General features: G+C 37.6%; 1 protein-coding gene across 6 annotated transcripts in view; it reads left to right on the forward strand.

The window, feature by feature from the left end:
* Positions 1-1,097: 1,097 nt before the first annotated feature.
* Positions 1,098-25,350, forward strand: part of CPLANE1 (ciliogenesis and planar polarity effector 1) — a 59,515-nt gene continuing 35,262 nt past the window's right edge. For all 6 annotated transcript variants that reach the window (XM_041396007.1, XM_041396011.1, XM_041396008.1 and 3 more), the window contains exons 1-22: positions 1,098-1,546; positions 1,659-1,810; positions 2,594-2,729; positions 2,915-3,034; positions 3,824-4,053; positions 4,398-4,504; positions 6,176-6,332; positions 7,083-7,186; positions 7,329-7,511; positions 8,873-9,122; positions 10,093-10,245; positions 11,481-12,238; positions 14,615-14,799; positions 15,704-15,784; positions 16,625-16,789; positions 17,531-17,704; positions 20,571-20,799; positions 21,039-21,172; positions 22,718-22,935; positions 23,198-23,362; positions 24,355-24,493; positions 24,828-24,937. In XM_041396007.1, coding sequence (XP_041251941.1) covers positions 1,730-1,810; positions 2,594-2,729; positions 2,915-3,034; positions 3,824-4,053; positions 4,398-4,504; positions 6,176-6,332; positions 7,083-7,186; positions 7,329-7,511; positions 8,873-9,122; positions 10,093-10,245; positions 11,481-12,238; positions 14,615-14,799; positions 15,704-15,784; positions 16,625-16,789; positions 17,531-17,704; positions 20,571-20,799; positions 21,039-21,172; positions 22,718-22,935; positions 23,198-23,362; positions 24,355-24,493; positions 24,828-24,937 — 3,879 coding nt within the window. In that variant the 5' untranslated portion in view covers positions 1,098-1,546; positions 1,659-1,729. The remainder of the gene's footprint in view (positions 1,547-1,658; positions 1,811-2,593; positions 2,730-2,914; positions 3,035-3,823; positions 4,054-4,397; positions 4,505-6,175; positions 6,333-7,082; positions 7,187-7,328; positions 7,512-8,872; positions 9,123-10,092; positions 10,246-11,480; positions 12,239-14,614; positions 14,800-15,703; positions 15,785-16,624; positions 16,790-17,530; positions 17,705-20,570; positions 20,800-21,038; positions 21,173-22,717; positions 22,936-23,197; positions 23,363-24,354; positions 24,494-24,827; positions 24,938-25,350) is intronic.

Genomic DNA, 25,350 nt, shown 5'->3' on the forward strand with positions numbered 1-25,350 from the left:
GTAAGTACGTACCTACAGTGCAACAGCAGAAGCATCAGCGTGTTATCAACACTTTGTGCTAAATCAAAAACATAGCACTATACCAGCTCCTTGGAAGAAAGTTACCTTTATCTCAGCTAAAACCAGGACAGCCTGAATTCCAGTAATTCCTGTATTGTACAGAGAACACTGATCTCTTACAGCTATGTCTCCTGCTGTTACTCACGCCCCTCATCCCCAAATACTGATGCTGATGCAAATTTCCCCCACAGCCATGTGCCCTGTTCCCTGCGGGCTGTTGCCACAGGCAATCCATGGTGTCTGGTTTTCCCCACTGAGGAAGTTGTGTTGATCATCAAGTCTCAATAGTCAGTTTTGTTGACATATGAGAGTTCACAGAACCCTAAAATGATCTGAGTTTGAAGGGATGTTAGAGATCAAATAGTTCAGCCTTTCTGCCATGCAGGGACACTTTCAACTAGACCAGGCTGTTCAGAGCCCCATCCAACCTGGCCTTCAGTGTTACCAGGGATGGTGCATCTTCAGTTCCTCTGGGTGACCTGTGCCAGTGCCCTCCCCACTCTCAAAGAACTTCTTTCTCACATATAATGGAAATCTTGTCTCATTTAGTTTAAACCAAATCATCTTTGTCGTACACACCCTTGCAAAAAGTCTCATTTCCCTCTATTTTATAAGCCCCTGTTAAGTACTGATTTGCCTCAATGAGGTTTCTGCAGAAGTTTCCCCAGGCTAAACAAGCCCAGCTCTCTCAGCGTATCTTCATAGGAGAGGTGTCCCTGCTTTTGATATCGCTGAGCTCCTTTGGACCCTTTCCAACAGGTCAAATGCCCTTCCCGTGCTGGGGACCCACGAGTTGGACGCAGCGCTCTAGGTGGGATCCCACCAGAGCAGAGAGGCCGAATCCCCTCCGTCATCCTTCTGACCACGCTGCTTTGAATACATCCCAGGATGCCGGTGGCTTTCTGGCCGGCGAGCGACACTCCCGGCTCGTTCAGAGACGCGGGGGCACGCACCGGCCGAGGGCCGAGCCCGCCGGGGCCGCACAGGAAGGCCCGCCCTGCACGCCGGCACGGCGCCGCCGGCAGCACCGGGGCGGGGGCCCGGCCCCTCAGCGCCCCGGCTGCGGCGAGCCAGCAGCGGTCTGGGCGCTCAGCTCCTCTCGCCGCTCGTGCCCTGGGGAAGGAGCCCGCCCCGGGGCCGTCTCCGCCCTGAGCCGGGCACGGGCATTGCGGGTTGCGGCGGGGGAAACCTGTGCCGCTCCCCCCGCTCGGCTGAGCGGCTGGCCCCGCGCCAGGCCGGCGCCCCTGCCCTGGGGTTCCTGTCCCGCCGACGAGGCTGCAGGATGTTTTCCTTGTCTTGTGCATCTTTGGAGTTCTTACCGATGTACTGGCGGCTTCTCTCTCTCGGCTCCTTCTGAGCTAGCGTGACCCGCACCGCTGAGCAGCACATCGCCCGTGGGCTGCCCGGAGGAAAATACATCAAACATTAAAAAAAAAAAAAAAAAAATTAAAAATATATTAAAAATATCAAAAGTTTGGAAGTACGGGTAAGCATCAGTTCTCTTTGTGTTTAGAAGGATGGTCAAGACTTTCCTTGTGAATTCTTCTCCTCTGCACCCAGATAACAAAAACTTCTGAATTTTTTTTTTCTTTCTTCAGTTTCTCTAGAAATGTGTGGGAAAGTCACTATTTGCTTTTCTGTATAATGGTTACCTAGAGATTTAGTAAGAATGGAGATTAAGCTAGATGTGCTCATCTCTACGTGTATCAAGCAAAGAAAACCATGGCCCCGCATATCATGGGTTGGACAGGTAAGTGTAATAAACTCTTTGAGTTTTAATTGTATAATACTTTGCACTTCCATTTGCTTTAGGAGGGTTTAAAAACAACCTCAGGAAGTATTTTGATTAACCTTAAGAGATAAAATAAATTACTTTTATCTTATTGATCTGAATCTGGAGATTTAAAGTTTCCCAGAGGAACATTGAAGAGCCTTTTTTTTCCTACCCCAAAGACTCAGAAGAGCTTAGATGAGATTGTTGTTTTGATGGTTATAGTTTTTCACAACGTTTTTTACAATATATTGTGGGAAGGGTGAACGGTTCTTTTTTCCTCATTTCATCCTGCATCTGTTGAAAGACACACTTTCTTAAACTTCTTTCATAAAAACACACTAACTTTTTTTCTTCTAAGATTTGAATTTAAGTAGGTAGCAATTTAACACTGATTTTTAAATTTTTTTTCTATTGAAGTCACTGGCAATTATCTCACTAAATTTAACACTACAAGACAAGATAGCTAATGTCCAATTTTTGCATTTTTAGCAGGTAGTTTAGCAGAGGTACTTTGAAAACTTTTTACTAATGACAGTTAAGATCAGTTTGGTGTTTTGAAACCTTTGAGTCAAATTCATCATCACTGTAAGTCCATGCTGGATATAATGTACTGTAAAGCAAATATGCTGAAGAATGAAATTAGTGTGGCAATTGCTGCCTTATTGTACTTTTTAAATTTTTTTTTCTCTGCATTATTCTGTACACCTCTGTAGAAAACTGCATTTTGAAAAATTAAATACTTTTTCATTCTTTCAATAGGAAAAAGAGGCTGTTTTTCTTCTAGATGGTAAACATATAAATGAAATTAACTTGGCATCAGGGAAGACAAAGAAGAAAATACCTTCGCTGCAGTCATTGTTGAAAAATGTGGTTGTCTTAACAACATCAGGAAATGGTTAAGTATAATATCTTACGTGCAATAAGCTCAGGTTATTTTATTTATATTTGTAACAGTGTGAAAAGGCAGATATCTAAAGCATTTGCCAGTTCACTTAAAACTGTGGCTAAGATGGAAGAGAAGTAATTTGAAGTAACTTCACAGTAATAACCTTCAAAACTTCTTTCCCCCAACGAACACAGCTGCTTGGTTGGCAGGAATACTTACAACAGGAGAGCTGTTTCTTTGGAATAAAGATCAGGACTGCTTGAAAATTGTGCCAGCAATCGAAGAGTCCAAAAAAGTAGTAGCAGGAGCACAAGGTAGGTTTTTTTCAATTAATCCTGTGAAAAAATGGAATAAAGGGAAAGTTCTTTTCCTTTCTTTAAGAGTTACTACATGAGTAAAACTGTATTCTTACATTGTTTTGCATTTGCATAATTTGTTTCCTAGCTAAACTTTGTCAAATATCATTTGAGTGATACAGGTTTTTCATTATTAATCCCTTGTAAATAGTTCATTTTCAGATACTGTATGTCCTAATGGTTAATTTTTTACTGTAAAATGTTCCTGACTAGTTTATCCATTACGGCAGATGTACATTTGATGTAAACAGTATATGGACAATTTGAAGCTTGTTCTCTAGGTGGGCTTTTGTGGCAAATGCTGGCTGAAAAGAATAAAATGCAGACATGTATTTGCAAACGTAATTATCAAATATTTTCTTGTATTGGATAGCATCACTGATGCCAGCTTCTAAAGTTAAGTGTTGCACAAGAAATTCTGTCATTTCAGGGAAGATCAGTAGTATACCTAAGAGCTAAAAGTAATCCATAGTTTAGGCTGTCTTGGGAACATCTCTAATGGTCAAGTGTTGTGGGAAGGATAATTCATAGGATGCATAGAGATGAACATCCATCTGACTTTGCTGCTGCCGGAGGTCTGCTATCAGTCATGAAGCTGGAAATTAAAGATACTTAACATGACAGCTTGGATTTCTAGTTATAGATGAGAAGAGAAATTTACTTTCTCTATTCTTTTTAATTCTATGTCTAACAAAGGAACAGAAACTATCTTGGCACATTGTTATGTTTGTTGTTTTTTTTCTCCAGAGTGTTTAATGAGGTTGTACTTGTATGTATCTGGAGATGGCAGAAAGGTACTGTTAACTACTCCTACAGCATGTGCCTTTTTGTGGGAGAGTACAGAACATGAAAATACAGCCTCTGGTAAAACCTCTCTTTCTGGGCGTTGGACACAAGTTTTAACTGATGAATCCGTTATATTGCCTTCTACTGAAGAAAAAGAAATTGGAGTGGATGCTGCTTTCATACAAAATGAGGTAAAAAATAAACTCCAAGGCAATAATTTTATTTCTTAAATAAACTAGAGCCACAAAAGCTGCAGTGAATTTTGAAAGCAATGTCTGCCTCTTTGGCATTTTGCATAGGCTTAATGTTTCAGTTCATGTTATATTTGATGACAACGTAAGAGCAGCCATACTGGATCACAGCAGAGTTTCTGGCCCACTTACATTATTACCAGCCTTTACATTTTTAAATGACAACATTGTGTTATTTAATCTGATTTGTAATAGCTATTGATCTAAATATGTAGATAATTGAAGAGAAATTTTCGTGTGACAAGCCTTTTGGGGTTGTTTTCGATCGTGTTCTCTTTTTACAGGTACTAGGTGATTGCTGTTTGTGTTCTTTTGTATTTTACTCTGGTGAGCGTTTGATGCTCACATTTTTGATTCTTCGATGGCATGAAAATACCTTTAAAAATGTTAGGTAAGTTCGAAGATATCTGAAGTTACAGCAGCATCAGGAATATTTTAATTATTTTTTGGAGCTGGGATTCAGAGATGCAACTGAACACATTTACATGGATGTTCCATTAACCTATGGTTATGAGAACCTATTTATGTTTACATGTGGATGTTTATAGTATGCCCTCTGTCATTTTAAAGCCATTCTCCCCTGTCCTTGTAGAATGTGTTTAATACAACAGCATTTATTTATATATTCCTTTCTTCATTATTAGCTTACACCTAGATAATACTGGGAATATATATCATTCTGTGTGGGTAGCTATGTATGCCTGTTGGCACATGTGTTTTAGTTTCATTGTTTTTTGCATGATGATGATAGAGTGTACTTGTTTCTTGTTATATTGCTTGTATATCTTGTATTTTCTTATATTTCTTGTACTGTGCAGCCATGAATGCCTTGACTACCTCTTCCTCTTCATTATGTGGATTTGCATATTTTATGGGTTTTCTGTTGTCCTTTCAATTTCTTTTGCTTGATGTGAAAGTCTGTGTGTGCATTTCTTTATCTGGATTGGGGCCAAGTATTGAAATAGTTATACTGATACAACCACTTAAAAATGCTATTGAGTAATAATCAGGAGCACATGTATAGTCCATTCTTCTTCCTAGGTGACACATATGTCTATGAGTTCAAATGGATATGCCCTCTGCAGGTGTTATTTTAATAACTTGCCAAAATTTTGCCCTGCACATGATGTGGTACCACTACTTGTGTTATATGATGTCCTTTTGATATTTAGTAGTGATGTCCTACTTGACCTAATCTTCAGTTTATCAGTGGCATGGTAATTCCTTTCTGATACTAAATAAAAAACGAAATAGAGCGTAATATACCCAGTGCAGAAATGCGTATGTATGTATGTAGCTAGCTAGCTATCAACGCCATAGTAATTGCAGCCTAAAATTGTAACTACGTTTCTATTACGCCAACTCATGCTTAGTTTCATTGCTTGCTGTTATTTAATTCATTTTTGCATATTAATGCTTTTTTTTTTTTCTTTCCTGTCAGTTGGATGGTATACTTCAAGACAGATTCTGTCTTGTGTTTTCTGTCATGTTTTGAATCTTCATAGTATCACAGAATGCTTTGGATTGAAAGGGACCTGTAAAGGTCACATAGTCCAACCTCCCTGCCATGGGTAGGAACACCTTCCACTAGGTGTTACTGGAATCATGATCCAAAAATCTCATTAAACGCTTCCAGTGATGGGTCATCCACAAATTTTTGTTCAGAGCCACATGCTGTTGATTTTCAAATTCTGAGTAATCCTGAGGTGGATGGTGTTACAAGGTCTGGGGAAGCTGCTTCTGGCTAGAATGCAAGTGCCTCAATTATATGTCATTGATCGGTATATATTTTCCTCTTCTAGACTTATAAATCATGTAAAAATCCCATCCCATAAAAATAACTCCTAGTGATCAGACATAATTTTTGAACTTGTGTAAGTGCAAAGTATTTTTTAATTTTTAAGGCATTTGAAGAAAAACAGGTTTTTTGTTGGTTTTTTTTTTTTTACTAGCTCATGCTTTATATGGTTTTGTCTTGCATGGTTTTTTACTCTATAGGAATAATCCCATTCTGCAAAATGAAGTAACCACTTGGTTTTGTTATCTTTTTGTTGGCATTCAGTTCTTTGCCATACCAGATCCAGTGGGTACAGGAGACTTGTTCTCTTGTTAATTTGGTTCCTCAGTGTGTGTCTGTAAAGTCAAGAGGAGCTCTGCTATGTGCATTTGCAAGAGATGGACTTCTGCTTGCAGTAGCTGTAAATCAGACTGATCCAAAGGTATGTATGACAGTGCATCATTTTAGCTAAGAGTTCGGTTTAAATGAAGTAGTAACAAGGATTTAAAAACAGAGTTTTGGAATGATTTTAGCACTCATAAGGCAACATGAAATTATATCTACACTGATATCCCTGGCTAAAAACTTTTACTACAACTCATAATTGTTTATGTGTGGTGTTCAGTTAGAAGTTGGTGTAAGATCCTGTCATTTCTAAGCTCTAATAAAAAAGAAATTAATTTCAATTACTGCATCATACCTGCAAAGATTCTAGGTGATTCTCAGTCAAGCCTCAGCCTGACATGTTTGGGACTTCATTATATTATTCCTATTAATAACTCAGAGGTCAAATTTTAATGTAGTTTTTAATGCTAGTGATGATAGGGAAAATGGACCCGTTTTTTGATGTACCAGATTGGGTTGGTACAATTCTTCAAAGCTCCAGTTGTTAATTACCACAAAGACTAAAGAAGAGTGATCTTATATTGAGTGTTTTAGAAAAAAGTTACATTAAAAATGTTACATTAAAAAGAAGATTGAATTACATCCTTAGTTCTATTTCAAGTGTAGAACAATGTGTAGAATTCAATAAATGTTCAAATAGTAACAAATAATGAAATACAATGTAATTTCCATATATAATGATGTTACCAGTCCACCAAATTTAATGCATAAGTTAGTAGTAGACTTTTTTTTACAATAATGGCATTTTGATACAAACATTTATGATGTCTTTATTTTTTCTTTCTAGGCAACTCAGGTTTTGTTTCTGAACACCTTGAATTTTGTAACAGTTTCGGGTAGCCTGAAAGGTTGTAGTAGCAAGAGTAGCATGACCCCATCCAGGTTCATCAGGTCAGTAAATAGTGCTGTTTCTGCTGCTGTTGTGGATCTTTTGGTTTTGTGTTATGGTTTGTTTGTTTATTTTATAACTATCCTAACCCTCTGATGCTGAAGTTTGACAGAGAAAAAAAATTTTTTTACCTGTCCAATTTAGATCTTACTGGGTTGGCGATATGAGTTGGACTCCTGATAGCCTTTTCTTGGCTTGCATGTTAAAACGTGGATGTTTGGTTTTATTGACATGTATGGGGGAATTGCTGACCTTAATTGCTTCTGGATGCTCTGTAGAATTTGGACCAGCACAGTTTATTCCATTTCATCCACTGATAACATACAGGTAAAAGGATTTAAAAAGGTTTATATGTATTCTGTATTCTGGTCTTACCTTAGTTTCTATCATATTTATTATAATTTTGCATAAATGTTATCTTTCAAATTCACTCTTTTGCTTTGCATGTGTCTTTCCAATATCTGTTTCTCATTCATAGTTCTCTTCTATTTCTTATAATGCATTTGTCGTGATGAAAATTGACATTGTGACAATGTAAGTATACATAAAGTGATTTGTTTTTCTAAAAGTGTTTTAATTTATTAGTAATTAAAATTAGCATGTTTTTATGATATAAGAAGAAATTAAACTTGCAGAAGTACTAAAAGTGCAAGTTTATTTTAATCCAGTCCTATTTCTCTGCTCATTGCTTAATTTACATATAGAACCTGATGTAAGGTATTGTAAATGACATATTTGCATGGACAGAAAATAATTGGTTTTTAAAATGTTATTTTGGGATTCTCTGGGTCTAAGTTCTGAAATTATGCTGCTGGGTGCATGAGAGAGTAGGAGGATCTTTGATAACACACTTTAGCATAAAGTGAAAGTAACACAGTCTAAATAGAGAAAAAAAATAGAGTCTAAACTTTATTTTTTTTAAATCTTACTAACTTTGCATGCCTTAACCAAATAGTGTGTAAATATAACAGCTTGTGAAGACATTCAAAGCAGTATATTACCTTCTTACACTATCTGGTTGAAAAATCAGATACTGAAATATATTAAAATACATGAATTATGATGATATATTGAATGTATGCAGCCACTTTTTATTTAATAAACTTAAACAGTGTGTTATGTGGCTAATATTAGAATACATGTATTACACAGTTTTCTGAAACTCAGTAAGAAGGAATTTCTGTATAAGAAAAACCATTTTGAAAGAGAAGATGTGTGTGTTTTTAAAATTTTTCTGTTGAATATCTGAACTGATGCTGAAATTTTAAGATTCAGATTTTTGAGGGGTTCTTTCATATATTACTTTCTTAGCCTAGCCCTTCAAATTTCATCTTCAAGTATTTGTCATACCAAATACTAGCTAGTTAAGAATGTGTGATATAGAAATTTAGACTCTAATTATGAAAAAATACAGTTATTACTAATGAAATAATAAGTGGATACTGAAAGCTGGTTTTAATTTATTTAAATTAAAAGAAGTTGCAGTTTTAGTAAAATATTGGCATCTTGCAAGCATAAATAGTTTTATCCAGAGTGCTCATCCTGCAAAAGTGTAGACACTTCTCTAGGATTCTGAAGTGATTTATTCAGATAGTAGATTGCATGGTATTACATGTTCTGAAATTATTCTGTTCATGATTATTACATATGATAGTTACTTCTTAATTTTTGATGTATTTCGATTTTAGACAGCACCACTCTTGTTGTCGAGATTCCAGCCAGTCTCTTGGTTCTTCAGATTCTGAACGTGACCTCCTGAAACAGAGATTCTCTGTTGCTTCACATCCAAGACTACCCTACCTCATTGTCTCTGATGGATACATGATAACACTGCTAAGATTTCCTAACAACTTTTCACCATCAGGATTTATGAGATCCCTTTTGCTTGATTCAGCCCAACAGCTTGAAAACATCCGTCAGAATTTGATGAACTTCAAGGTGGAGTTATGAACTATTTTGTAGGTTTTTAAGTGAAAAATTTCAGGTGCATGAAAAGTGTAAATTGAAGACCAAGTACCTTTGAATTATAAAGTTGTTTAAGTAACCACATTGATCTGCAAAGCAATGAAGACAGATTTCCTGAAATTTTATTCCTTTGATGTCTGGGTGATATTTTGGGAAAGTAGAGCTGTCACTACATTATTTTCCTGGAACTGTAAAAGAAACAGGGATTTCTCTATCTGTAGAGTTGATTTGGGACGTTGACAGGTGTTATGCTACTCTTGTCAACTTTTAGAGTGATGCAGAAAGAACTCTGGAAATCCTCTATAACTTAGTCCCTGTAGTAGTGCATACATTCGTCCATTAGGTCTTCAATCAAGGGTGGCAATTAAAGCTTAGTTAAAGCATTTCTGTTTCATTTTGTGTCACTTCTGAATTGAGCTATGTCTGGGAGAAGGGAAGCCAGGTCCCTTCCTTCCCTTGAATGAAGAGGTCCTGCAACTGTTGCTGACCATATAAGATATAACAGATATTTAGTTCAGAATATTTGCTTTTGCTGATAAAATGCAGCTTTATTTCTAATTCAATTTCTATTCTGATTTTTGGAGAAATGAGCTATCATGCTATTCCTGCATAAGCTAGAATAGTGAGCAAGGATTTTGAATGATACTAGTAAAAATGCTGCAAAACCCTACATACAGGCAAATTTCTAGGGCTTTTTCAGGCATCAAGAAAGCAGATTCTTTCAGTATGAAATAAACTAAAGCTGTCTGGTGTGAGAGAATTCTGCTTCCCCAAAGCATGGTCAAATGGTAGTTTGTTTCTGTGCAACAGATGCTTGCTGACCTGTTCTCCCTGGGACTTTTGAACTGAAGCTTTTTTCAACAGTAACCAAGTTCCTTGACTTGTTTAGAAACTGTCTGTCTTGCTAGAAACTGATGTTTTCTGTTATTGTTATTTCTTTCAGTGTAAAGGGAGATCTCGGTACTTACGATCACTGTTGTCTTTAAAAGCCAGTCTTTTAAAACAAGTTCAAAATCAAAGTTCTATCTTTTCCACCATTCCGAGATTCTTGGAGGAGGACACAACAGAAATGAATGAGAAGACCATGGATTTACTGGTACTTAATAGCATTTTCCCACTTACAGTGAAATTATGTATGTTTAAGGTATTCTAAATGGAAATAACTGCGGGTGTTTAAAAAAAAAATAATAGGTTTATTTATCCTAACTAGTGTTTTAAAAATCATTCAATATTCTCATTTTTATAGACATGAGTAATATGCTTATTTTCTCAAACTGATACTTGATTTTTAGTTTTAAGCAAGTTATTTCTTTCAGCATGTGTTGACTTCTTGAAGAGTATCTGACAATATACATATCTGTCAGTTTGTGGTGTTTCAATACATGGAATGGTTTGTGTTGGAAGAGACCTTAAGGACATTCAATTCCAACCCCCTGCCAGAGTGAGGAACACCTTTCATTAGACCAGACTGCTCAAAGCCCCATCCAACCTTGTCTTGGACATTTCATGCATAGGGCAGACACTGTTTCTCTGGGCAACCCATTCCAGAGTCTCAGCACTTTGACAGTAAAGAATTTCTGCCTAATATCTAAGCCTGCCCTCTCTCAGTTTAAAATCAATATACCTTGTCCTGTCACTACGTGTCCATGTCAAAAGTCTCTTACTCTCTTGTAGCCTCCTTTTTGTAATGAAAGGTGCTATAAAGTCTCCCAAGAAACCTAATGCTTTAGCTTCACTTTATAATAAAATGTAACATTAGCTATTAGATGTACTGGGGCTGTAGACTATCTTAATAAGAGTCTTATTCTTAATAAATATGGTACTTATCTTTATCCTGAGTTTTAGAGGATTCTTTAATCAGTTCCAAAATCTGTATTGTCTTTTGGAAGAGTGGCCCTGTGATCATAGTTACTGAACAGCCTTTCCCAACTTCATTTCGTGCTTTTGAGTTTTGGTTTTTCTTTGAAGCTTTTGAGCTTTCATTGAATGACTTTTATATCTTACAGGTATCTGGCAAAATCTCTGTCTTGTACTCTAGGTTTAATAAGGATGGAGTTTCACTTTCTGGTATAAAATCTGCTGCTGTGTTGGCAGTGTAATTTTGTTAGGTAATTTAATTTGTCTGCCCAACTGTTCTGCAAATAACATTTCATTTGAGATGGAGATGAAATTGCAGATTATTAAACATACTAGCATTTAAGCAAGGTAATTAAGCATAAAAACTTCATTTATGAGACTGACTAAATGGTGATTCTTTGCAGCCTAAGTGTGCTCTCTCTCTCTCTCAGTAAACTTGGATTAAACTGTTGGTTTTTCATTTGTCTGATTTAGGACCTTGAAGAAGAATCAGACAATGGAAAGGAGTTTTACAATAGCCCTTCCAGCTTCTATAACCAAAGAATCTATTCGTCTGTTGGTAAAGCTGATGAAGGCTGCTTAGAATTTGCATCAATGTTTGATACCATCCATGCAGAAGATGATATTGAAGAGAAAGATAAATCATCATTGGAACTATATTCCATTCAGAAAAACCTCCTTGGTGCATGGCAAATAGGGATTTCAAAAAATATGGAAGAGAAAGATGCATTACTGAATTACACAGTGAACTGCATTATCCATTTTTTCAGCATTGTTCAGTTTGTGAAATGTACTTTGCTAAACCAGGATGCATTTTTAAACAAGTCTGTGAAGACTACTCAGTGGATGCATTTTGTCCTGAAATATTTTCAGCAGTGTTTGACTGTCTTGTACTGGCATTCGAGAGCCAGTGTGACTGGGCATGTGGCAAAGCTGACATTCGAAACTTTAAAACTGATGTTTATACAGCAACAAGATCAGTTGTTCTCAAAAAACCTTTTGGCATGCTTCTGTCTTTTGAAAATGGTTTCTCACACCCTAAGCAGAGTATGTGTACTACAGTATGAGAATTTTTTTGCCTCTCCTGACAGTAATACGCTTGTGGAACTTGACTCTCTCACAGTGCCTGTTTTCTTAGTTCTTGATGAGAATACTACTCAGCAGTTTAGCTCACTGAAATCTCTGCTTAGAGAGTGTCCTCAAGTAACCCATGATGCAAAAACAGAAAAAAGGTATGAATAGGCTTTGCATGGGGAAAAAAATATACAGCAAAACTTGGTGATCAGGCCCAGCGATCACAGGTTTATGAAAGGCAGATCCTGTGTGAACAGCCTGGTCTTCTGTGACAGGTGACCTACTTGATGGATGTGAAGGGCTGTGGATATTGTGGATATTGTCTACCTTGACTTTAGTATAACCTTTGGCATAGGCTCCCACAACTTTCTTCTGGAGAAATTGGCTGCTCATGGCTTGGATAAAAGCACTCTTTGCTGGGTTAAAATGAATTAATGGCTGATGGCTGGGCCTAGGAAGTGCTGGTGAATGGAGTTACATCCAGCTGCAGCTAGTTGCTGTGGTGTTCTCAAAGGCTCAGTATGGGGGCCAGCCCTGATTAATATATTTATCAATGATCGGGGTGAGGGTATTGGGAGCACCTTCAGTCAATTCACAGATAATACTCAGTTGGGTGGGAATGTTGGTCTGCTGGGGGGCAGAAAGGCTCTGCAGAGGAATCTGGTCTAGCTGCATTGATAGTCTGAAGCTAATGGTGTGAGGTTCAACAAGGCCAAGTACCAGGTCCTGCCCTTGGGTCACAACAACCTTGTGCAGCATCACATGCTGGGGTAGAGTAGCTGGAAAGCTGCCCAGCAGAAAAGGACCTGGGGACATGTGTTGACAGCAGCTGCACATGAGCAGGTGTATACCCAGATGGCCAAAAAAGGCCAATGGAATCCTGGCAGCAGGACCAGAGAAGTGACAGTTGTTCTGTATTTGGCACTGGTGAGGCAGCACATCAAGTCCTGTGTCCAGCCCTAGGTCCCCCAGTATCTGAAAGGGTTGTCAAGCATTGGATCAGGCTGCCTTGCGAAGTGGGCTGAGTCTCCATTCCTGTAGGTATTTAAAAGATGTGTAGCTGTGGTGTTTAGGGACATAGTTTAGAAGTGGGATTGGCAATGTTAATGGTTGGAGACAGTGATCCTAAGGGTGTTTTCCAGCCTAAGTAGTTCTGTATGATAGAATGAAAATGGTATGAGTTAAACTATAATGAAATATCCTTTTGTTTTTTTTGCCACCTTTTGCTCCATGGAAAGTCATGATAAACAAAGCATACAGATTAAGGCTCAGACCTATATTTGAATATAGTTTGGTTGTGGTGACTAAATTATAACTGCAAATCAGTTTGGAGACAATGGATGGGTTGACAGCTCACACCAGACCTGGTAGTGCAGCATCAATCCAGATATTGAAATTTACATGCTTTAACTGTCTCTTGTGCATTTCACTCTTTCCTAGTTGCAAAGTATACGGAGCAAGAGTCTGCTCATATGCAGTATGTCAGTGATGTCAGTTTAGTCAGCAAAGTTTTTATTCATTATGGATGTGGTGTCTCAGAGCAATAAGAAAAACCCATTTGTGGAAACTAATTTACTTAAACTGTCAGAGCTATTTCTTCCACACACATAAACTTGACTGAAGTGTACTGTCCAACTTCTGGGAAAGTATACTGTTACCACTATTTCTAGAGTATAGAGTATTTCTGTGCTGCAAAACTCCAGTGAATCAAAGTGTGCTGTTCACATGAGCAGGCTTCTGCTTTCCAGAGATTTAAAACTTAAGTAGCATTATAACTCACAAATTAATTCCTACTACAGTGAAAGGTAGTAATCAGTAATCCTTAAATATAGTAAATATCAGTAATCCTTTAATATAGTACTATGTTCACTGCAAATCTGATATGCAAGTTTCAGTTGTCTCAGAGAAGATAATCCATATTTTTGATTAATTGTGCTCGAGGTGCTGAGCACTGTGCATATGACTGACTCTGTGTTAATTATGAACCCAGTAGTACTTCAAGATGCAGATATGTTTCAGTTCTGTGCGAACTTTTTGAAGTCTCTAGCAACATATATTTGCTTGTATTGTTAAGCTGACTATGTGTCTGAGCTGGTACATCTAATAGAACTAGGGTGACAGGGACTTGCCAGCCCTAAAACCATACTCTGCAATCTTGTTTTATTGTCTTTGCTTTTCTGTGTTACGCTTAGGTTTTTTCATCAGTCTTGTTTATAAAGATAGTAATACCTGTTCTGAGATTCTCTGAGATTAGTTCATTTCCCCATTGTTTAGCTAGCAAGGGGATTAATTTTGGGGATGTTTAGGTTCTTAAAGTAGATTGCTGTGCTTAAGAAAATTCAGAAGAATAATGTTTGTTAGTCAAAAATGAGGCAAGAAGTGCTTCATTTTTTCCCCTCACCCAAGTCAAGAAAGTAGTTCATACAACTTATTTTTCAGGTGCATAATGCAAAATAAAAGAACATAAGAAATTGATGTAGGCAACTTCGTTAATTCTTGCTTAATTTCGTAATACTGTACTTCTTGAATTACAGGTTGACTGTACTGTGGCAACTGTTGTATAAGAAAGTGGTTTGGTATCAGGTGCAGCTAAAAAGAAAAGTGAACAAAAGTGCAGAAGAGGTTTCTGTTGTCTCATTGCTTTTAAGTCATATACAAGCAACCATCCAGTCTTCAGGAGTGACATTAGAACAACATATGAAGATTAATTCTGTGTCTGGTTAGTAAAAATGTTAATTCAAAACTAGGAAAATTAGGTCCAACTGTTACAAACAGTAAATGACTACCAGATTTTTTTGAAAAGTGAACATTGGGACTTCTCTTAAAATTCTTGCCATAATTCTGTCTTAAATACTTAGTGTCCTGGTATGTCTATAGATTGCATTATAATCTTTAGAGCTTGTTAAGCTGAATAAAGAGACTGAATTGACTTCAGTTTGCTTTGAGCCATGCCGTGAAGAATCTGAATGGAAGATTTTAATTCTGAACTCCTGTGTTATTTCTTCTGAAGTAAATACCACACATCACAGTGTGTCTCTTACTGGATTTCTGTGTAGAAAGATTGTTCACTCCTTGTGGTCATTGTGGGTATGAGCATTTTGTATTCACAAATGTAGTCAGCTTGAACTAAGCATCTAAATTAGTGTAAGCTAAGATACTTGGTAATCTAGCATATTTATTTTCCTAACAGTATACAGTTGTAGCCTGATTTCTTACACTTTGCTGTTCTATGTTCTACCTTCTTTTGAATTGTACACTGCTAAACCCAGCTTCCCATTTATGTCTCCCTTTACGATTCTGTTTCCTCACCATGTTCTTGATCTCTCTCCCTTAAAAGATAGTTCTAACTTCTCTTCCTATAGCACTCCATACAATACATAAGCTCCTCCTGAAGGAGAGCTCATACATTACGTGTCCTGGCAAGGAGTATTCAAAGTCATCTTCTCTCTCAGATGCTCAAAACTTAGACTTAATTATGAGAATAGAAGTTTACTGGGGGACTCACATATTTTGTTCTGCTTTCAGTAAATCTCTGATGCTGAAATAAGAGCATATGTATTTGTAAATGTAAAAGTAACTACTAAAAGTAGAGTTTTTAATTTGTTACTATGTTACTTTTCCAGGTGAGGAGCAGTTCCTTTTAGGCTCCTACAGAGAATCTGTGGACATTTGGAAAAGATTTCTTTGTGAACTCAAGACAAATGGTAAGGGATAAAATCTTTGAGAGTGGAGGGCGTGAGTGGTATAATCATTTTACATTTGTGACTCTGTTTGCCCTTCAAAAAGAGGGGGTGAGATGAATAAAGGATGCATATTTGAAATTAAGATGGGATGAATAGACACCAGTCAAAACTTAAGTCTGGTTGCTCTCTGAGAGAATTCTGTGCATTTCTATTTTAATATCAGAGCTTTCTTGTGATTAGGAAGTACTTGGTACAGGGAACCTCTAGATAAATTTGTGAGCAAGAAAACAAAAACAGATGAAGAAAATTCCTTTAGTAGTTGTAAAGTTAAAAGAATTAGTGTTTGGAAAGTAACAAAACAAAACTTGTGTCAGGAGTTTTTGTAAGAGTTGATTTGAAACAGATATACCAGAGTTCCTTTTCCAGGCATCATAAGAAAATTTTCTGCTGGTTATTAGAATAAAGAATACTTCATAGAGGAAAAAAATTCAGAATATTGGAGGCTTGGTGGATGTCTAAGCAACTCTACTGTGGTTCAGGCATTCTTTCTTTGAAGGCTAGACTTCCTTAAGCTCTCCTTTGTTTGTCTGTGTCTTAACAGTTATTCATAGTATTGTTTTGCCATATCTCTAGAAATGAAAATGTTGTGGATGCGCATTAACTTACTAGGGACTTAGAGGTTGTATAGAAGGATCATATCCTAAAGTAGCTGCTCCTGATTTCTACTCCTCAAAGTGTATTGTTTATGTAGATGTGTTTCTGGAGAGAAAAGAAATAGTACTTTCACTTGCTACTTTTCTTTTTGTGTTTATTGTTTCTCTTCCACTTGGCCTTGTACCTTTTTTTCATTTTTTAATTCAGGAGGAAAAAGAGCATGTTTTCTTCAGCGTAGATACTATCTTGCAATATTGTTTTGTCACCTGTATCAATATAACCTGTGTGAAGCTCAGGGACTCTGCGATCATCTGGTAAGAGAGATTCTAAGGCGATCACAGCTCTCTACAAGTCAGGTGGAAGAATTTTCTGGTATGTTTACTTTGCCTAAAAGTGTGATAATGTATGTTGACACTGTTTGAAGAACCCAGTGTCTAATTTCTTTGCCCTCACATGCACATGTGACAGCTTTTGATGCTTTTCACTTTACACTGTTTTCAGTGACTTTTTCTGATCCTCAGATGATATTTCAACTGCGCTTGTTGGAATATGTGTTTAGACAGCTCTCATTGTCTACTAGTCACCTGCTAAATATTTTTCGACTTAACTCTTCTCAAAGAAGGACTTTGAATAAGAAAAATAAGGGGGAAATTATGTGATTTGATTTTATAGTAATTTATCATTTTATGACACAGCATGAAAAAACAGCAGATTCTAGTTTGGTCACCAGTCCTAATTTGACAGTAGGATGTTTTTGCAGATACTTGTAATTTTTTTTTTTTTTTACAAAGTCTGTATCTAAGTGAAATCTGAATTTCCAAGTGTGAAGAAGCGTTTTTTTTGACTCAGTGCAGGTCTGAATTTAGATGCTAAAGGTCTATCTCCAGTCATTAAAAACCTAGTAGAAAAGTATTCTAATATTAGTATAATGTGTAATTAGTGTAAAAGATTAAGCTCTGTAATTCTGAAAGCTTGTCAAGAAATTATGCAAGTTTGCTTGTTTTAAAAAATGTTTTGTAACCTGTGATTAAATAATTTTAGCATTCAAATTTTTAAATTTTGATAAAAAATAATTTTTATCATAATGTTTTAATTTTATATTTCTTTTTTTAGATACCAAGTATTTTCAGCATGAATTATGGATGGTAACCAGCATTCATACTGACACTGCCATGGCTGTGATTCGATCCATGGCACGATTCATGGCTGCTTATTTCACAAAGCAGCTGCTCTACATCTTTCCTCCCCACAATGTTGATATCCTTCATCCACTTCACATCAAACAAGGTATTTCCTGTATAAGCTGTTCTAGTTGCTTAAATCTCACAATTTTTTTCACACGTATCAGTGATGTCTGTTATGCTTTAACTTGACGATCAAGTTAGCTTTTCAGTGGAGTAGGAGACAGAAAAAAACCATGAGGATGTCACAAAAAAAGTGTAGCTGATACAATTTTTGTTCCAACAGATAGGATCACTTAGTTGGGAAGATACCTGTAAGATCATTGTGTCCAGCCATTAACATTGTCAAGCCCACCACTAAACCATGACCCTAAACACCACAGCGTCGCATCTTTAAAATACCTACAGGAATGGAGATTCAACCCACCTTCCTGGGCAGCCAGGTCCAATGCTTGGCAACCCTTGTAGAGGGTTCCTGATATCCAGTATAAACCTCCCCTGGCATAACTTGAAGCCATTTCCTCTTCTGTCACTTGGCACTTGGGAGAAAAGATGGATCCCAACATGGCTACAGCCTGCCTGCCTTCAAGGAGTGATAAAATCTTCCCTGAGCCTCCTCTTCTCCAGGCTAAACATCCCCAGCTCCCTCAGCTGCTTCTCACAAGACCTGTGCTCCAGACCCTTCCCTTGTTGCCCTTTTCTGGACATGCTCCAGCACCTCAGTGTCTTCTTGTACTGAGGGGCCCAAAACTAACCCCAGCATTCAAGCTGACCTCACCGGTGCTGAGTACAGAGGGACAATCACTACCCAAGTTCCGCTGCCCACACTATTCCTGATACAAGCCAGGATGCACTTGGCTTCCTTGGCCATCTGGACACACAGTGGCTCATGTTCAACCTCTGTCAAGCAACATGCCCAGGTCCTTTTCCACTGGACAGCTTTCTAGGCACTCTTCCCCTGGCATGTAGTCTAGGCAGGGGGTGTTGTGATCCAAGTGCAGGACCTGACATGTGGCCTTTTAAAATACCATACAATTGTCAATCCAGAACCCTCTACAGAGCCTTCCCACACCCTGTCATAGAAGGAGATCAGGTTGGTCAAGCAGGACCTGCTTTTTTCGAATCCCTGCTGTCTGGGCCTGATCCTGGTTGTCCTGTATGTGTCTCATGATGGCTCTCAAGATGATCCATGACTTTCCTCTGCATCACAGTCAGGCTGACAGGTCTGTAGTTCTCCACGCCCTTCTTCCACCTCTTCCTATCAATGGGTGTCCCTTTTGCCAGCCTCTGGTCAGCTGGTACCTCCCTGGTGAGCCAGGACCGTGGGTAATGATGGAAGCTAGCTCAGTGAGTATTTCCTCCAGCTCCCTCAGTACCCTTTGGTGGATCCCATCCAACCCAATAGAATTGTGTATGTCTATGTGGTGTATGGTTGCTGACCATTTTCCCTTGGACTGGGGTCTTCATTCTGTTCCTCATTCCTGTCTTCTAGCTCAGAGGACTTGTTACTCAGAAAACTGGTTTGCTATTAAAGAATGAGGAAGGGAAGGCATTAAGTACCTCAGCTTTTTTATCATCCTTTGTCACAATTTTGCCTAAAGATCTGGCTCTGACTGACTTTGATCCTCCCAAAAGTGGGATAACAGTAGTGCTGAAGAAGTACTTGAATCTATGATCTGGTGTGACCGCAGCTGAAAAGCCAGAGGAAAGCATTTTTTGCTTATCTGACAGTCAAAGTCTTGGAATCCAAATCCATATGCTTCAGACACCATCTGTCAAAATAAATGGGAATGCCAGGTTGCTTGGCATTGAATCCAGTAGTACTTGTTAGTTTAAGTCCTGCTTCTTAGCATTTTTCTGAGAATTAGTGTTTATCACAGTGAGTGGTTTCAGAGAGATTCCATTTAAAGATTTCCTTTGTCAGGAAATTTTTGTTTTCAGACCTACTTCTTCATATCTTTGTGAGAATAAAGGTTTGTTTGGAAGCATTTGGTAGAGTACCAGTAAGTTCATATTATAATGCCATGTATTTTTTTACAATATTAACTTATTTTGATTGATTAGGTTTTCTGTAGTGTATTTGAATACATTGAATATTTTTAATGCTTCTGTACTACAGCATGCCCTGGTATCTACTTCTTTTTTCATGGTCTCTTGAATGCTTTATTTGGACAGCTTTCAAGATAAACCCTACAAAATAAAACCTTGATTTTAATACTTGATTAGGCGAAGATCAATGTACATGGTGAGACAATTGGGGTAAAATTACATTGTGCAAGTTGGATTAGTGTGAATATCTCCTAAGTAATGCCACTATCTGAGCAAAACAGAAGCTGTGAGAGAAGCAAATAACTCTTTAGGATTCATGTTGATCAGCACCTCTCCAGGAGAACTAGGAAGCAAAACCTTGAAAAACAAATCTAAATCTGAACAAAAAAGGACATAGTAAATTTGTCTCAAGTTTGTATCTATATACTATCCTAAAATCAAAGAATCACAGAAAATTATATACTGTTCTTTCTCAAAAATGCTTTTTAACATTCTGTCTTCTGCAACAAGCAGAATGTGTACAAACAATATGGGTACACTAGGAAAACTCTAGGAATTTCGATTTATCTCATGTGTACCCTCTAGTATATGCTACAAGTACGAAAAATATTTGCAAGTGGGCCATCATTGTGATTAAGTCTTTAAAGAGAAAAAAAACCCCACGGATTTTGCACTTGCTGTCCTATCCAACATTATTGAGCAGGAAAATAGCCTATTCCGAACACACTCTTATACCATTGCATGAGCTGCATCTGCTGCTGCAGATGGACTTCCATAGCATACCTCTAATAAAAGTAAATTAATAATAAAACGAGTTGTACACTGTAACTAATCCACAAGAATGTGAGCAAATAAATTCTAGATTATTCATGTGATAGCATGAGGATTTATATAAAGTTTTATATGTGCCTTTCATGTCACAGATTCACCTCCTCGTGTCATTCCACTGCAACACTGTTTGGTTACCAGAGCTGTCAGGGACCAGAAGCTTTCTTCTGTGTGGACAGCTGAATATGCTCTTGATTTGTTCTTTATTGGCGGACTTATTCCAGAGGCTGTGTGGTTAGTACACACACTTGGGGACTGGAAGCTGTCTGTGTCAATTGGTCTGGCCTACCAGCTGTATTGTCAGAACTCTGAGGAGCATTCAAGGTAAACTTGCAATTGGAATTAGTATACTATTTTTTGTTACATAGTTATTTCCATGAAGTTTATTGTGACAAGCCGTATATATTGCCTCAGAAGTTCATATTACCAGACTCCTACTAGGTGTGGAACTTAAGGTGTTGTGATTACTTATTTTAGCATAGCTATTAGGTTAACAGACCTTCATTGGATTATGTATGGATATTACTTAGTTATTCATGAGCAGTTTCTTATTATATTTTCAGAATGAAAAAATCAGAGTGTCACCTGCCATTAAGCTTATTACCAATGCAGACTTTTCAGGAAAAGTTACAGTGTTTGTTAGGACAGCCAGTGACTTCTGAAACATCAGGACATATTAAATACAAGAAGTTCACAGGTACTTAAAATGAAAAATAATTGTGGTTATTTTTCTTGTTATTTGACTAAATATACAGTGTTATATACTGTCTGAGAAAGAAACAATTGCTTTGTCTTCTCCAGTGTGTGTATTACTGTTATAATATATTCAAGCACTTTAATTTCATGAGGGTGTGTGTTTTGGCTTTGATCATTCCAGAAATGAAATAGATTATCAATCTTGTCTTCTCATTTGTATTGTCCAAACCTTTATTTGACCATATTTGATATTAACTTACTTGGAAGAAAACTGAATCTTCGTTATAACAAGCAAACAAAAAAATTTATATGTTAACAAGTATGGAAAGTATCATCAAGCTTGAAATCAGTTATAAGAAGTTTAGTTTTGCTTTTTCCTTTCTGATAAAGTGTATCCCCAGATCCAGCAGCTAGCAAGGCTAAGAGTGTATTCCCAGTAGGCACATACACAGCACCTATATGGGACTGGCCACACACAAACACCTACAGACCTGCTCACCACTCACTCAGGCAGCACCAGCAGCCCTATCAGCTTTCGCTCTCCTGTTAGTCAGGGTTAAGATTGGCATATAGGTACCTGTTTGTACAGTGTGTGTCACTCCAGTAGCTAGGCCAGTGGCAAGACCATTAGCTGAGTAGATGGCGAGCTGACCCAGTTGCTGAGTGTCACAGGTAGCTCATGTCTGTGTTTGTAAGCTCTCAAAACCCCAGCCCCTCTCTGCTTTCTGGTACTCAGAAAACTGACAACACCTACTCACAAACACCCTCTTCCCCCACACACATACACTGTCCATGCACCCCCACAGCAGCTGGCCTGGAGCACACAGTCCTGTCAGTATACAGGATACAGCAGACACTTGCTCTGGGCTCCTCAGCCTGTCCAGGTGCCTGACCTTTAGAGACACACACATACCAATGTAAACACTGTATTTCTGGCATGTGGTCATGGCTCCCTTGGTCTCCCCTTGTCTTGCCCTTAGAGACATGAAGATACACAAGCAGGTCTCTCACTTGTCTCTGGCTGTTGGGCAGGTCTTCACTGAACCTTGCAGATACTGTGAGCTCCTAACTTAACTGCTGAAATTCCCACTGTTAGCTGGGTCAACCTGACCTTATTTATGTTCTACAGAAAGTTTACTGGCACAATCTCTATATTTTATTATCTTTTTGTCTGAAAGCATTTCAAGTTCTTGTCAGCAGGTGGACCTACTTACTGATAAAGTACTTGCTTTAGTCATTATTAATAATATACGTGCTTATGCCTTTTTGGTAAGAATGATTTGCCAGAATGTTATGCCAAGCAAATGCCTGGCTAAAAAGTTCCATTGTTCTACCTAGAAAGGCAATAGCCATCATGGTAGTGGGGAAAAACTTTAAATTAATAATTGAATACTAGTTTTTAATGCATGAGATCTTAATCTTAAGCAGATGAGGTCTGTTATTGTAATATATGAATGCAAATTCAGAGAACGTAACCTCATGTCACAATGAAAATCCATGTATTGATTCAATTAATCTATCAGTTTCTGGGATTAATATTTTATAGATCCCATTGAAGAGGAAGATGCAGATGTTCTTTATAGTTCAATACAGGAGCTACTGAAAGCAGCTGTTATGGCAGATGTTGATGTTCTATCAGAGACATTTCAGCTTTTGATGGATTCTGCCAAGGATCTTTGCAGAAAGTTTTATGGTTTGGTTCCGGTTGGGCTCTGTCTTCCAGCACCACCATTGTACTGTCCTCAACCAGCTTCTCTCAGTGAAGTAAGTCTGTTTCTTGTGTGTTTGTTTGATGGTATTTATGAATCTTTATGAGCTTTATTCTAATTCTTTTGAGCTCATTTTTCTGTTTTCTTCCATGTCTGCTCATCTGCCCAGGTAGCACAGCAGTGATGAGAAAGGATGTGTGCCTCTCTGTTTTTTCCATAAATTATCTATGCTGTAAGAAGACAAGATTAGGACTAGTAATAGCATTTAGTTATATGTCCTTTCTAATTTTGAGCTTTGTTTGTCTTTTCATTTTTAGGAAGACAGTGATGACATTCTTTTAAAAACAGAGAAAGAAGTCCGTCAGAAAGTGTCAGGAGTTCTTCAGCGAATTATCTTGCTCTTCCGGGCTGCTCATTGTTCTTGCTCTGCAGCACAGTGGTATATTACACAACTGAAGTGGGCAAGAAAAGTTATGCAGAAAGTAAACATTTAACTTTCTATTTTTAACTTGATATCAGTTGTAAATATTACTGATAAGTTTGCAGCTGCGGAAGCATTCAGTCTCACCTTGGCTTTGATGTCATGTTTTGTACATGTCGTGTTCTAGTTTTATACTTCATGCTCATTTTTATAGGAAACCAGAACTTAAAGATAGAGGGTATCTAAATGATAAGGTGTTTCCTTTTGGGTCTTTCTGTACCTACTTGGTAACCTATGAATTCATTCATTTTCCTTTAAAAAAAAAAAGACTTTAATTGGGAGTTATAGCTGTTAGCTGGATATATGCTCCAAATCATTAGGGTTGAATATTAACATAGAAGGTAATGCTCACTTCAGGTAGAGGGGTCATCTTAGTGCACAGAACTTGTAAGATCTCATTTTACTTTTGTACAATTTGTTTGCACAGGATCAAATTCAGAATAAATTGATTAAAAGTTTTTGTGTACAATCAGTCTTTTCTTAGGTCATTGTAACACAGCTACTTCAAGAAGAAGAGAGTGTGTATGGCTCTCTCTTCCTGCAACCCCCCTGCATTAATGCAGTGATTGAGAGCAGGAACTGATCTGACTGAAAAGTTTGCATGGTCACATGCCTATTGTTGGCGTGGGGAGCTGGTCAGACATTTCAACTGAAACTGGAGGCAAAGCCTTGGTGACAGCACCCTGGACTGTGTTGAATCAGTTCTTGATTGTGATCTTAGTTCTTACACTTTGTGTTACTCTTGTATTTCCTGGTAATCATGACTACCATTCAAACAAAAGCATTCTTTGTGCCATAGTTCATATTAAACATATTCCTTTAAATGAATTTTCAGAATAGTGATTTGAAGAAAATCAAAAGCAAGCTTCAGGGAGTTTTGCTGATCTTGGCAGTATTCTAATAACTGAAAGGCTGTGTATTTAGTAGTGATACATGTAAAATGTTAACTGATTTTTATTTCCATTTTGATTGTTTATTTACCTGTTATTATAGATCCGAATGAAAGGTTCTCTTCCTTTGCTGAGTCCATTCCCAGAGACTTTACTTTGTTACTGCAATTTTCGCACTGCTCTTTATGGATCTACATCTTCTGGAGCCCATCAGTTTGATGACATTACCTGTAAAATTTTAGGTCTGTATGGAGTAACATAAAATAATTTAGAGCTGCCAAAAAGAACACCAGTGAAAATCCACAGCTGGCATATTAGGTTGAAATAGTATATTGCAATGTGTCAGGAACACATTTCATTTCCAGCTTTTTTGTTAATTACCGAAACTCTTATTCTAAAATGTACTGTTCTGTATTGGGTGTGGGGGGTCATGTTACAGACCTGATAGATGTGAAAGAACATGAACACTAAGTGGGACTAAGGAGCTGTAGCTCCAGAACAATACTGAAAAATGTCAGGCTACTCTATTTAATTTATTTAAATAGAATCTCATCATATTGCATTTTTTTATTGTAGGTTGGTTCAGAGAGTTCTGTGCATTATGTTGGATGTTTCATGTTCGTGAAAAATTATCTGACAACTGTAGGCGGTACCAAACTGCAAGGGAAAATATTAACAATATCAAGGTAATTGTTTTCCTAATATAGTAGAGATACATCTTAATGCATGAAGGTATGAGAAGAATTCTAAAGATCTGCTGTATATTTCTGTGAGAACTTCTATTTGCTTAACAGAACAAAACGAGCACAGTGCTTGCAATGTGAATTACATATTTGATGCTATGGAGCAATGTGCTGTGCATGTGATCTCCATCTTCCTGACAGTATTTCTGTTAGGCTTTTGCTTGGTACTTGAGTCAGATGAGCTGCCAGAAAAGCAATAGCTTCTACACTTGTTGACCTAAGAATTTACTTTCTGATTTGTTTTTTTCCCTATTAGGTCAAGACATTAGGTCAAGATATTTTGAGAATTTCCTGAATAATACATACTTAGTACACAAAAAATGGGGTTTATGGTGTGCTAAATATACATGTTTGGC

This window comes from Onychostruthus taczanowskii, unplaced genomic scaffold (assembly GCF_017590055.1).
Source record: "Onychostruthus taczanowskii isolate IOZ18803 unplaced genomic scaffold, ASM1759005v1 scaffold123, whole genome shotgun sequence".
In the NCBI taxonomy this organism is placed as follows: Eukaryota; Metazoa; Chordata; class Aves; order Passeriformes; family Passeridae; genus Onychostruthus; species Onychostruthus taczanowskii.